At 36.2% G+C, this 13,973-nt stretch overlaps 1 protein-coding gene across 2 annotated transcripts; it reads right to left on the bottom strand.

Annotated features, from left to right (window-relative positions):
• Positions 1 to 3,627: 3,627 nt before the first annotated feature.
• On the bottom strand, positions 3,628 to 8,585 carry LOC114318094 (uncharacterized). 2 transcript variants are annotated; one of them, XR_003648920.2, is made up of 6 exons: positions 8,166 to 8,585; positions 7,669 to 7,796; positions 7,453 to 7,565; positions 5,173 to 5,361; positions 4,526 to 4,672; positions 3,628 to 4,341 (listed from the first exon to the last, which is right to left on the bottom strand). XR_003648920.2 is itself a non-coding variant. In XM_028264960.2 (5 exons), the coding sequence occupies exons 1-5, from the start codon at positions 8,510 to 8,512 to the stop codon at positions 4,643 to 4,645; spliced, it is 807 nt and encodes a 268-aa protein (XP_028120761.2). In that variant the 5' UTR covers positions 8,513 to 8,585; the 3' UTR covers positions 4,420 to 4,642. The 2 variants fall into 2 exon arrangements, 1 of the variants encoding a protein (XP_028120761.2); XM_028264960.2 differs by lacking the exon at positions 3,628 to 4,341 and having other exon boundaries at positions 4,420 to 4,672.
• Between the last annotated feature and the right edge of the window lie 5,388 nt (positions 8,586 to 13,973).

The raw sequence follows: 13,973 nt of genomic DNA, 5'->3' as shown, positions 1-13,973 counted from the left end.
AAGTATTGTCGGTGCCATCATTTGAAGTTGCTGAGAGAAAGAGAAAACCAGAGAAACTAAGCAGCACTTGCAATAGCCAAGTTGTGGAGGTACTTTGTCGACGCCGCCATCTCTAGTATTGTCAGCGACGCCATCTAAACTTGCCACGGGAAACAACCGCCGCAGCAACTACAACTGCCGCAACTAACTTGCGGAAGGAAGATCCCACCTAGGTGATAACAACCTTTGGGAGAAGTTTCCCCTTCACAAGTTGAGACTAATATTTGGCGCTGATAGTTAGGGGTGAGCATGGTCTAGATTGGATCGGATTGGGATAAAACCAAGACCAATCCGTTATCTACGGTTCCTGAAAAACTAGAACCAATCCAATCCGTTTAAATCATGGAACCAATTCATTAAAACACGGATTTGATAGGTTTATGACCACGGATTCACATAATTAAATAATATATATATATATATAACACTTTAATTTCATAAAACCATAAATATAACGCTATATTAGTTCCACAATAGCAACATGCCTTTCTATAATAGCGACATACTGTTCTAGAATTTAAACAATTATAAGAAAACTAGTTTCACTATAAGTATATAGACCATTACAAATTAAAACTAAAAACTAACAAACAAAAGTGATAAAAGAAGATATTATGCGGGTTTAAGTTTGAGTTTAGGTTTTATATAGAATAAGAGAAGATACTATGGGGGAGGGTGTATAATAAAAATATAGACTATTTGTATACAGTCCGGATCGGTTCTAATCCGGAACTGTGGGTTTCAATTCGGAACCAATCCGTGGACTATGAATTTTTAATTCTACAATCCGAAACCGAACCACGGATTCAAAAAATCAATCCAAACCTACCGGATTGGACTGAATTAGATCGGATTACGAATTTCACGGATTCCTTACTCAGTCCTACTGATAGCAAGCCCCAATGCATTATTATCTTAAGGTTGATAGCAAACCCCCAAAATCATCATTAGCTCGGCACTAATAGCAAGTCCTGATGCTCACCAACTTGATACTGATAGCAAGCCCCAAAGCTTATTGGTTGGAGCTAATAACACGCCCAAAAATACTAGTATACTGCGGTGACCCCGCGAAGATGGAAGCAGGGTAGCCCGAGAGTAAAGAACTCCCTTTCTATTACCCAAGTCATGGAACTGCCTTGGTTGCACAGGCATGACCAAAGAAGCCCCCTTGGGCTTGGTACTAAGGCACAACATGGTTGATAGTAGGCTTAGCTGTGGCCTTCGCCTTAAAAAGTTGAGAGTTTGCAGTTAGGTGGCTAAGGGTGGAGGCTTCGCTAAAGTGAACACGAAAAATGGCTGATGGTAGGCTATAAAGTCCTGAGAATGCATGTCTTAACTAAACTGAACTGAGAAGGCAAGTGCAGTGACAAACATTACCGTCGCAAGTGTACTTGCTGAGATCCAAGCTGAGGAGGCAAGTTGCAACAGCAAACACTTCCGTTGCAAGTTCACTTGCTAAGACATCTGTGCCAAACAAATAGATAAAGTACATGCATAGGGACACGTGGCACCTTTAGCCTGGTGGTCCAAAATAGAATATTCCATATGATTCTTAGGGACGTATGTTCTCACTTTATTTGGCCACTTGGTACCATTTGGTGTCACAGAAAAACCTATAAATAGGACCGATTTCCCAAGGTCCAAAAGGAGGATTTTTTGAAACTTGGGAAGTTGCTGCCTATTTGTGCATTGCCATTCTTTTCTTCTTGAAACACTTGCTCCACCCTTACCCAACTACTCATTCTCTAACTTACCTAGATCTTTGTTCACTCATTTCTCCAACCATTCCGACTTTGTTGGACTATTAACATAATTTTATCTCTCTAATCACTCTCTTTATTCACCTCACGCCCTCCTACAAGGACAAAACCAGGCCCAACAAAAGAAAGCACGTGTGAATAGTGAAAGAACCATCAAAGTTCCATTAAGATCCTATAGCAAAAAAAAAAGGCAGGCATTTGTTGAAAATAAAGGGATAATTCCAGTGGAAATGGCAACACTCCTATGGACAGAAGTTTAATATCCATTATGATGGTGTTTACTTTTCTCTCTATGGTGAGAAGTTTAGGGTGTGTTTGGTAACGTTTACGTTTTCAGTTTATATTTACAAAAATTTTATAAACTGATTTTTGTTTATTTTTTGTTTATTTTTAGAAAAACATAAATTATAAACGCGTTTGGTAATTGACAAAATATTTAAAAAAATTTAAAAATATAAAAATGAGTAAGAAATGGCAAGTGGTGGCAAATGGCGGCGGAAGACGGTGGTGGAAAGCGGTGATGGTGGGTGGTGGGTAGCTGGTGGTGGTGGGTGAGTTGGTAGGTGGGTGACGGTGGCGGGTGGTGGGTGGTAGCGAGTGGGGGGTGGTGGCAGGTGGGTGGCGGATGACGGGTGATGGTGGGTGGTAGCTGGTGGTGGTGGTGGTGGTGGGTAGGTGGGTGGGTGACGGTGACGGTGACGGTGGCGGGTGGTGGGTGGTAGCGAGAGAGTGGTGGTGGTGGTGGCGGGTAGTAGGTGGTGGTGGCAGGTGGGTGGCAAATGGTGGGTGGTAGCGAGTGGGTGGCGGATGGCGGGTGGTGGTGGGTGGTGGTGGTGGGTGGGTAGGTGACGGTGGCGGGTGGTAGGTGGTAACGAGTGGGTGGTGGTGGCAGGTGGGTGGCGAATGACGGGTGGTGGCAGTGGTGGGTGGGTGGGTAGGTGACGGTGGCGGGTGGTAGGTGGTAACGAGTGGGTGGTGGTGGCTGGTGGTGGCGGTGGTGGGTGGGTGGGTAGGTGACGGTGGCGGGTGGTAGGTGGTAACGAGTGGGTGGTGGTGGTGGTGGGTGGCAGGTCGTGGATAGTGGTGGCAGGTGGGTGGTAAGTGGTTGTGACAAGTAGGTGGCGAGCGGTGGATGGTAGTAGCGGGTGGTGTGTGGTGGCGAGGGGTGGGTGGTGGGTAACAGGTAGGTGGTGGGTGGTGGTGGCGGAAGACGATGGTGGAAAATGATGGCTAGTGTTGGGTGGTTAAAAAAAAAAAAAATTGAAAACTCAAAATGAAAATACATTTTTTCTGTTTTCATTTTTTGGCCAAATTTATGAACTGAGACCACTGATTTATAAATCAAAAAATTTACCAAATAAGTTTTTATTTGAATTTTTAAAATTTTTGTAAATATAAACAGAAAACTAAAAACGTACGTGTTACCAAACCACACCTTAATATCCATTATGATGGTGTTTACTTTTCTCCCGTTATAAGAGTTATATGTAACTAGCAATTGTTCGACTTGGACTTTGTGATTGTACTCTCCTAAAGGAAAATGGAAAACAAAAATTAATTTATATTTAATTTGCATTGCCTCCACCTTTCCCATTTCTTACTTTAAATTCTTACCCAAATTTAAGATCCAAAAATAGCATAAGAAAATATAACATACTAAAAGTTGATCTCATACGGTAGGAAAGAAATCAATCGACAAGTCATTCCCTAATATTGACACACTTCCCTTTCATAACCAAGCCCATAAAGAGATTCACTCCTGGGCCCTGAAGGACACTTTTCATCAACATTATCTACCCCCATAAAGACAGAAACTGCCTTCCCAAAATTGAGCAATAAAGCTGGTTTGATATTTTTTTTTCTAAACTTTGTTGCACAAAATTTGGATAAGTAACTTTACATACTACAAATTCAGAACAAAATTACACACTTCTCTGTTACAGTTCTCAATTACAGCAAACTTTCCTAAAGCTAACTTGATAACTAACTGCATTTGATACCGTGGGATGGGAGGTAAATTCCGATCTACAATGCCGTGCAACAGTCAAGCTCTATCATAGATCGGGTGGCTAGGTCCAAGCACAGGGTGGACCAGGTCAATAGAAAGCCCATCTCAGGTGCAAATGTGCTTATCTGTTCCTGGAGATCGCAAACGTGGGACACGAACCCACATATAGTGGAGCAGTAAGGGGAGGTGCTAGGAATTTCTCAACCAACCCTAACGGTCATTATGGCATGATTATGAATATACTCAAGCTCAATAAGCCAGGTACACAATCAACAACTTACACACTACTCTATTCTATTGAGAATTCTTGGGCATTCACTGACTTAGACATTGGATAGCTCCTCGGCTGACCAACCCAGCCGAAGTGTCCCATTTTGTGCTTTTCAGGTGCTCAAGCCGGGTTGTTCGTGTTTTCCCCACACAGATGACCAAAAAAAAGTGTTATTTTTCTCCACTGTTTCACGACAAAGAATCTCACACATAGGCCTCAAATTGCTAGATGAGTTCAGGAAATTAGGTGCTAGGAAGTCAGACCTAAAACAAATTCATCAAAGAAGATTTTAGATGAAAAAAAGAATACAATGACAAAGGAAAAAGGAATCTCCAGAGAAGTTCAAGCAACTAAGATGGTTGTTGACATTTGAATACAACAAAATTTAGTACATGAAAGGAAAGAATAAATACATTTTAAAAAAAATTTAAAAAAAGGTCTCCTCACCGGTTGTGCCGTTACATTTCTTGCTGATAAATACAAGGAGTATTCAGGTATAGAAAGCCAAAAAAAACGTGGGAGACAGAATAACATCATGGTACAAGGAACAGGAAAAGATTATAATCACCACCTTCGTACTAATGACGTGAGCAACTGCACCAACAAAAGATTAAAAGGAAAATGGATTTACAAACCATTTGCAAGCACTGAACATAAACCAAAAAAAGAAGAGAAAAGAGTGGTATGTGATAGAGAAAAAGACTGTCAGACTATTTGCAAGTTGGTAAGAGAAAAAAAATAGAATTTTAAATTGACAAACTAGTAGCAATTGGAATGATCATTACACCACAGGTTGACTTTCACATACTCTGCCTTCTCAGTGATTAACAGAAGATGAAGTTAAATCTTCATAACAGTGTCCTTTTATCACAATGACTTACTCACATGGTACACAACTAGAGGGTTAATAAAAACATTGTAGGCATGCACAATATCCTCACCAGATGAACTCTATTACTGAAGGATAGTTTCTCAAGTTTATTTGTCATATGAGGAAAATTAGATCTCAGAGAATGACTCGTAAAGGTTAAGACAAAAAGCCATCAATCCATGTCAAATTTCAAATCACTGGATCAACAAGAAAATTTTCATACCTCAAAGAATTCAAACGGGCTGCCACGCCTATATATATCACTTTTCTTGCTTTTGTCATCTTTAAGGAAAATGCTGAACAATAGTGCTCTCCATCCTATAAGTAATACAGCAGTACTTCCCATGGTTACTAAAATAAAATTGGGTTGTGGAATACGACCTACTGCTGTTGCCCTTATTATCAATCCTACCTGCCAAAAAAAATAAAGAGAAGGAAATATAAGAAAGCAGCATTCATAAATGAACAAAACTGTGATCTCTCTCTCTCATTTAGAAGGTGATGTGCCCTCATGGCTATCAAACACAGGAAAAGAAACTAGGAGCATCCTCATTATATTCTTTTTTTTTTTTTTTTTTTTTTTTTTTTTTTTATAACTGGGAACCGTGTCGTAGGCGGGTTCCTTTGAACCCATCCCATGACCGTAAACCCTCGTTGGAAGTGTGGGTAAATCACCCAACATCTAGTACTCACCCACTATCATCCACTATTTCATGTCCTTCCATTCTCTTCTCATTTCATTTTTTCTGTTATCCACGAGTTGAACTTACAAAAAGGTAATCATGTCAAGAATCCACCTTCCAAGATTTGTGAAGACACTGCCCAGGGTAACTTCCAGCTTATTGAAACAACAATACGGCTAAACCCCATGCAGTTCACACATCTATTGCAGGCAACTTTTCAATGGGAGTTTCAATCCTAATTTATATAATTAAACTGCACGTGCACAAATCCCCTTATGAGATCTCTTCTGGAATCATCAAAAAAATTGAAAAAATCATTTGAGGTGGAGGTCCCAGTGCCACCAGAAGGATGTACATATTATAAGCTCCATCACATTTCATCAACAGTAGACATACATCTCATGTGATGCACGTGATCCTTACCTCACCCTATCACTACTTTTATTTGTTAATAGTCCCTTCTTATTTTTTATTTATTTTTTATTTTTGGGATAAGTAAGCAATTTATTACAAAAAAAAACAAAGATATACACTGTTTCACTTTATCATAATTGTTCTGTCTCGCCGTCAGCCATTTCTTTCCTCCCTCCCAGGTTACAATATTTTCTTTTGAATCCCACACAAAGTAGGACACTTCAAATTTAAATGTTTCCAGTAGTTAAATCACCACTGTACTAACTTATCTACCTATCTACTTTGAGGGCTGGTTTTTCCCAGATACCACAAAATTGGGACAGCTTCAAAAAAGATGGAACATAAAGTAGTGTTCTCCCTTTTGAGCATTATAAATGTTCAGAAACTGCACCAAATAATGAGGTTCCTTGATAAAGGAACAATGCTAAGCAAATCCAATCACTATATAGTATAAGAGATCAGCCACAGAGCCAATTGTTACACAAGAATATCATCGTAAAGAAAGATGAAATGGGAAAGCGACTCTGGATACTCATAAAATCAAAATCAGCACATGAAATGGGAAAGCGACTCTGGATACTTCAAAATTGGCAAAACCTATATGATGACTAGTCTGATACTTCATAAATATATGTAGAGGTCCTGTGAGGAGTGATACTAAACTTCATTCAAAGCTTTTGCTTCCTCTTTAAAAGCCCTGTTTGTATCCACTAATGATGATAACTAACCTTGACAAATGAATCATTACATATCATCAACTTTGCAATAAAAAAGAAGGTTAGCATTTTTGAACAATAGTGCAATTAAAAGAAAGAACAACCCTCAAAATGCAAGCTCTAAGAGCATATAAAATCCATTTAACTAAGTTTAGGGCATGTTTGATTAGTAAGATTATAGCATAAGATTGGATGGTTAGTCCATTGACTCACAATCCCATTTTTTATTGCAAATTTTATTAACCGGATTATATGTATAGCGGACATTCAATTTGACAAAATTGGCGAATTTTTAAACAAACAAAATAAATACATAACAAATGGTTATCTCACTAATCTAATTGGATAACTAATGTTATACTAATTCATGGGATTATTAATCCTTTCACTATTAATCTTGTTAATCAAACAAGGCCATAATAGGTTGTTCTCTACTAAATTGTGTGAGAACTATCATCCAACCAACTAACTCAAAATTAAACAACAAAATGCATTACAGTGGAATTGAGCATATCATGCTATTACTGAATGCTGATCAACTCAACTCCCCAATCCCAATTACTTATGGTTGGCGACATGGATCTATATTTTCTTCGACTAACTAAATTCAAAGTAGCAATTACATAATTATATGCTGCAAATTATGCAAAACTGATGAACATATACCAAGTAAAATATATACAAACTTACTGGGATACCCAAAGACCATGATTTGGCAGCAGCAATAACAGCCTTTGACCAGCCATTCATTCCTCGGCCATCCTCCCCATAACCCCCAAGGAAGTAAGCACTCAAAAACCACCCTGCAAAGATTCAAACATCCCCACATATTCAGATCTGTTTCTACTGAATTTTTGTCTCACATTCATGCAAGCAAGAAAAGGATAAAGGAAAAAAAAAAAATACCAGCAATAAAAGGATCAGCCGTGCGAAGGGTTTCGGTGTCGAAAACAGAGAACCCATGACTGAACCTTCCAATTGCAGAGAAGAGAAGTAAAGCCAACACATCTCCACCAGCAAGAAGAGCTACGCGACTGAAACACAACAATAATAACCAATTAGCATTATACACATATAGGCCATGTTTGTTTGGACCAACATGGCATTTGGATTGGAGAATACATAAACGAATGGAGGAGTAAGAAGAGGGTCGAACTAATTAATTAAATTAAAAATTTGCACAAGATAGAATACACAATGCAATGCAATGGATTGATAATACCAGACTAACAGTCCTAGTAATATTAATCCTACTACCCAAACAAAGCAGTAATGCTTGGTGCCTCGAAAATTCATGACTCGAATCGGGCCACACAAATTCGGCCCACCAAGCATTTTTTCAAACAAACATGGGCATAAGGAAAGTGAATTGTGAGGGAATAGTAGAGTAGAGTAGAGAGTACCCCCATTTGTTGAAAAGCGAAGAAGAATTGGGTTTTTCAAATTGAATAACCCCCTCAAGAGGGACGCTCTTGGAGTCGCCGCCGGAGCTGAGAGAAGGAGGCGGAGGAGGACTGGACTTGGTGGCGGGGCCGCCATCGGAGGAGTTAGAGACGGTGAGTGGATAGGGAAGTCGCTTGGGGATAGGAGGATTGTTGTCTGCAGTGGAGGAGAAGAATTTAGGTCTGCGACTGCGGTGAGAGAAGAGAGAGGAGTGATTTGGGTGACTCAATTGGGGACGAGATGTCACAGAACATCTGCTCGTCGTCGGAGCTTGGCTCGGCGTTACCATCGTCATCCGCATCTGCATTTTTTCTTCTTACCTCTTTTGCGTCGGACAATTGCTTCTGCTTCGGCTTCACCTGTTTGGATTGAGTGATTTGGAGAGAAAGAAAAGAAATTGAGAGAAATGTGTTTCTCTTTCTTTTTTGGTTATTCTAAGTGGGGAGAAATAGAAAGGAATGGAGAGAAACTCATTTCTCTCATAACTCTTATTTTTAATTTTCTCAAAAGTTTATATTTTCATAATATTAATTTTACCCCTATAAAAATAAAAGAAATAAAATGATTGAAAATATAAAAAAGTTGTTTTTGGTAATATAACATAAAATAATTTCTTTTCCTTTCTCTTAATGAAATCTAACCAAATAAGAAGGAGAGAAATTACAATCATTTCTTTTCTTTTATTTCTTACTTATCCAAATAAAAAAGAAAGAAATTACAATCATTTCTTTTCTTTTCCTTTCTCTTATTACTTAAGTAATCATTTCTTTTCTTTTCTCTCCTAAGTTACCAAACATAGCGCTGATCCTTGCTTACCCCTATCTAAACTCATTATTTGTGGAATTAAATATTTTTCACAACATATATTTTAAGATGAATTACAGCTGTTGACTTGTGTGATTTTGATTTATTTATAAATCTTAAATCTCATTTTAAATAATAATAATTAAAAATATTGTTATTTTATTTTAAAAGTAAAATTGTTAATTTAATAAAATATATATTAATTGGATAAAAATAAATATTAAAAAATTATTTTTAAATTTTTAAAAATTATTCTTACTTACCAAAGTTAAAATTTTATAAAAATAATAAATATTTTAGTTTTTTAGTTTTTTACCAAACTAATTTTTAATGTGTTTGGATGATGATCATGCAATGGGGTCATTGTTCTTGTTAATATTTTTGGATAGTTATCATATTTTAATGTGTAATTGATATATTTAATATATGAAATGTTTTTAGTTTTAAAGTTTTTGATTTAATGGATTGATTTAATAATAATATCAAGGTTATAACCATGTTTGACTTTAGAAAAAATAGAAGCTAATTTTATGAAAATAAATATCAAAAAGTTAATTAAAAAAATTATTTCTACCCTCCCCAAAAATAAAATTATATAAAAATGATGGGTGGGTTTGGTTTGTATTTGTAGAATAGTTTTTGAGATAAAAAATACAAAAAAATTGTTTGGTTTGTCTTTTTTTAGAAATGATTTTGAAAAATTATTTTAGAGAGAGAGTTTTAAAAAAAGTGATTGATTTGATGTGTACGAGAGAAAGAGAGTGATTTTGAAAAGTAGGTAACCAAACAAAATTTTGAGATTTTTTTTGAAAAAATTTGTTTGGTTTGATTACTCTTGAAAATTTGTTTGTAGAGAATTTTTTCCAAATTTTTTTTTTGAAAAACAAACCAAACAAGCCCAAAATTTGTTTAGTTTGATTACTCTTTTTTGTTTCACTAATTTAATTTTTAGTTTCTTAGAAAAAAATTTTGAAAATAGATTTTGAAAACCAAATCAAACATACCTTTATAACTAAGAAAGTTCCAAAATTATTCTTTAAAAAAAGACTATTATATTTCAAACAACATACTACAAGTTAACCAACACAAAATTAGTTGTATGACGACTTTGCCCTTGAAATGGATCGTTTGTAAAGAAAACATCCTTGATTGTCCTTATTTGGAGTAAGATTCGAAATTCATGATCAAATATATAACAATTGAAAAGTCAGGAATTAAAGTCACACAAGTCCCAAACTACATAAACTGGTAGTGTAATTCACCCTATATTTTACAACAATGTTAAATAAGAGTACTGCTATTAGCACCTGCCAAAATTATTTAGATCTCCCATTTTATAATTTTTTTTATTACAATTATACCATAAAGTAAAATTACATTAAAAGACATTATTAAATGGAACACCCACCTATCAATAAGAACTAATACTCTATAATATTGGACATCCACCCCCACCCCCACTCTCACCCCTACATCCAACTCCAACTATATATATTCCATGTTTGTAAACCCTAAACCTATTACTTTTCATAACCAACCAGCATAAACCCTAAATCTATTATTTTTCATAATCATCTTAAATCCTGAATGTATCATCTTCATCACCATCATCAACACTATTGAACTTGAAAGTTTTGCATCAAGTATAACGTTTACTTCATCACTTATTTCATTGTGTAAAGCAATGGAAGACGATGACAACAATTCTAGTGAGACCAGTGTTCCATTGGTAAGTTTATCTGTCTTGTATTAACATTCTCGGTCGTTTTCGGTCGTTCTTGTTTCGTTCGAGCTGTTCGATACTAGTTTGCTGACTATTAGAATTATGTTCGGAAATACAGTATTGAACATAATCCTTTCGTTCAATACATAGGTTCCGAACATTAATGCAGATAGTCAGTACTATTGATCCGAATATCATCTTTATTTTCATCACTGTTAAACTGAACAAAACCATTAGTTTCGGGACTGTTGAAATGAACATCATTTTTTCAATTTTGAAATTATATTCACACGTGTTTTTAGGGTAATGCTTCGACTACATGCAGTAAGGTTGATTCAGAACTTGTAATGGATTATAGTAATAAATTTGTTACTCATGAGGTGAGCCTTTGATTGTTTTACAAATAATGTACCTTTTTTATGTGCAATAATTGGTTAGTTTAATTTATTTATTTCAAATATTCAAGAGTCGAGATGAGTTAATTCGATGGGCACGTCAAGTTGGAAGAAGAAATGGATTCGTTATTGTCGTGCAGAAATTAGATGGGGGTAGTATTCGAGGTAGGAAGCCAAGACTTAGCTTAGCTTGTGAGAGGAGTGGATCTTATAGGGACACTCGAAAAAATAGCAGGCCTAAGACAAAAAAACCAAGACTGACTTGTACAAAAAAATGTGAATGTTCCTTTTTATTGAAGGGCAAAAAATTAGCCACAAATGATAACAGTCCTAGTAATATTAATCCTACCACCCAAATGCTTGGTGAGCCGAAAATTCAGGGCCACACAAATTTGGCCCACCAAGCATTTTTCCAAACAAACATGGGCATAAGGAAAGTGAATTGTCAGGGAATAGTAGAGTAGAGTAGGGTAGAGAGTACCCCCATTTGTTGAAAAGCGAAGAAGAATTGGGTTTTTCGAATTGAATAACCCCCTCAGACCATCTCCAACGCTTCAGCAAACCTGATATCAAATTCAAAATTTGATGAAAAAGTCACTTTTTTGAGCTCCAACGGTTTCACCAAATCGATATCAAATCCAGAATTCAGCAAATCTTGTACCAAAATGAGAACAGGCGAAGCATTTTACCAAATCACTGTTCCTAACCGTTGGAAGAGACCAACCGGTCAACCAGCCGGTTGCCCGGCCGGTTGACCGCCTAAAGGTTTAAACGGTTCGAAGAAAAAGGTTCAAACAGTAAAAAAAAAAAAAAAAAAAAAATTTTTTGCCTAACCGGTCGACCACTAAAAGGTTCAAAAAAAAAAAAATCAAAAAAAAAAAAAAAAAAAAATTTTCTCTTAACCGGTCGACCGGCCGGTTGACCAACCGGTTGTCCCTGGCACAAATTTGATGAAAGTGCACCGTTGGAGCGAGTGGTATCAAATTGGTAAAATGAGTCATTTTGGACTCAAATTTGGTGAAAAATCTGAGTAACCGTTGGAGATGCTCTCAAGAGGGACGCTCTTGGAGTCGCTGTCGGAGTTGAGAGAAGGAGACGGAGGAGGACTAGACTTGGTGGTGGGGCCGCCATTGTAGGAGTTAGAGACGGTGAGTGGATAAGGAAGTCACTTGGGGATAGGAGGATTGTTGTCTGTACTGGAAGAGAAGAATTTAGGTTTGTGACTGCGGTGAGAGAAGAGAGAGGAGTGATTTGGGTGACTCAATTGGGGACGAGATGTCACAGAACATTTGCTTGTCGTCGGAGCTTGGCTCAGCGTTACCATCGTTATCCGCATCTGCATTTTTTTCTTCTTACCACTTTTGCATCGGACAATATGGGTGGTTGGTGATTAGAAGTTGATTATAACTTATTTTAATTTGAAAATTTGTGTTATATTATTTGGTGTAGTTTTTGTTTATAATTTTTTAGATAAAAATAAAGTTAAATAAATAGAAAAAAAAAAGTTGATTATTTAGAAAGTAGAGAACGGGTGCTTCTGTTTATAATTTTCTAATTATTAACTTTTAACTTATAATAATCCACACTAAACCATCCGAATTGCTTCTGCTTGCTTCACCTATTCCTATCCTTATTCCTATTCCTTGCTTATCCCAATCTAAACTCATTATTTGTGGAATTAAATATTTTTCGCAACATATATTTTACGATGAATTACAGCTTGGACTTGTGTGATTTTGATTCATTTATATATTTTAAATCTCATTTTAAATAATAATAATTGAAAATATTGTTGTTTTATTTTAAGAGTAAAATTGTTAATGTAATAAAATATACATTAATTTGATAAAAATAAATATTAAAAAATCATTTTTGAATTTTTAAAAATTATTCTTACTTACCAAAGATAAAATTATATAAAAATGATAAATTTTTTATATTTTTAGTTTTTTACTAAACTAATTTTTAATATGTATTTGAATGATGATCATGTAATTGGATGATTGTTTACCAAACAAGATGCTTGAAGCTGACGTTAGGGCTGAGCAAGGAATCCGTGAAATCCGTAATCCGATCCAGTCCAGTCCAATCCAGTAGGTTTGGATTGGTTTTTTGAATCTGCGGTTCGGTTTCGGATTGAAAAATTAAAAATCCGTAGTTCACGGATTGGTTCCGGATTGAATCCCACGGTTCCGGATTGGAACCGATCCGGACCGTATACAAATAGTCTATATTTTTATTATACACCCTCCTGCATAATATCTTCTCTTATTTCATATAAAACTTAAATCCAAACCTAAACTTGCATAGTATCTTCTTTTATTACTTTTGTTTGCTAGTTTTTAGTGTTAATTTGTAATGGTCTAAATACTTATGGTGGAACTAGTTTCTTTATGGTTGTTTAAATTCTAGAACAATTTGTCGCCATTATGAAAAGACATATTGCTATTGTGAAACTAATATGGTGCTATATTTATATTTTTATGAAAATAAAGTGTTATATATATATTTTTGTTATTTAATTATATAAATCCGTGGTCCTAAACCGATCCAATCCGTATTTAAATGGATTGGTTCGGATTGGTTCTACGATTTAAACGGATTGGATTGGTTCCAATTTTTCAGAATCCGTAGATAACGGATTGGTTCTGGTTTTACTCCAATCCAGTCCAATCCGGACCATGCTCACCCCTAGCTGACGTAGGGCTGGCCTCTAAGCTGACCACCTACAAAACATACATGAATACGGAATGAGCCAGACACAGTGAATAATAATAATGTATGGAGGCATATAAATGAGCATGTGTCTTGAAGAATATGTACATAACAAATGCATGTCCTTTTCA

This window comes from Camellia sinensis, unplaced genomic scaffold (genome assembly GCF_055761805.1).
Source record: "Camellia sinensis isolate YWXY unplaced genomic scaffold, ASM5576180v1 Unanchor3, whole genome shotgun sequence".
Classification (NCBI taxonomy): Eukaryota; Viridiplantae; Streptophyta; class Magnoliopsida; order Ericales; family Theaceae; genus Camellia; species Camellia sinensis.
This window is presented reverse-complemented; position numbering and strand designations above follow the sequence as displayed.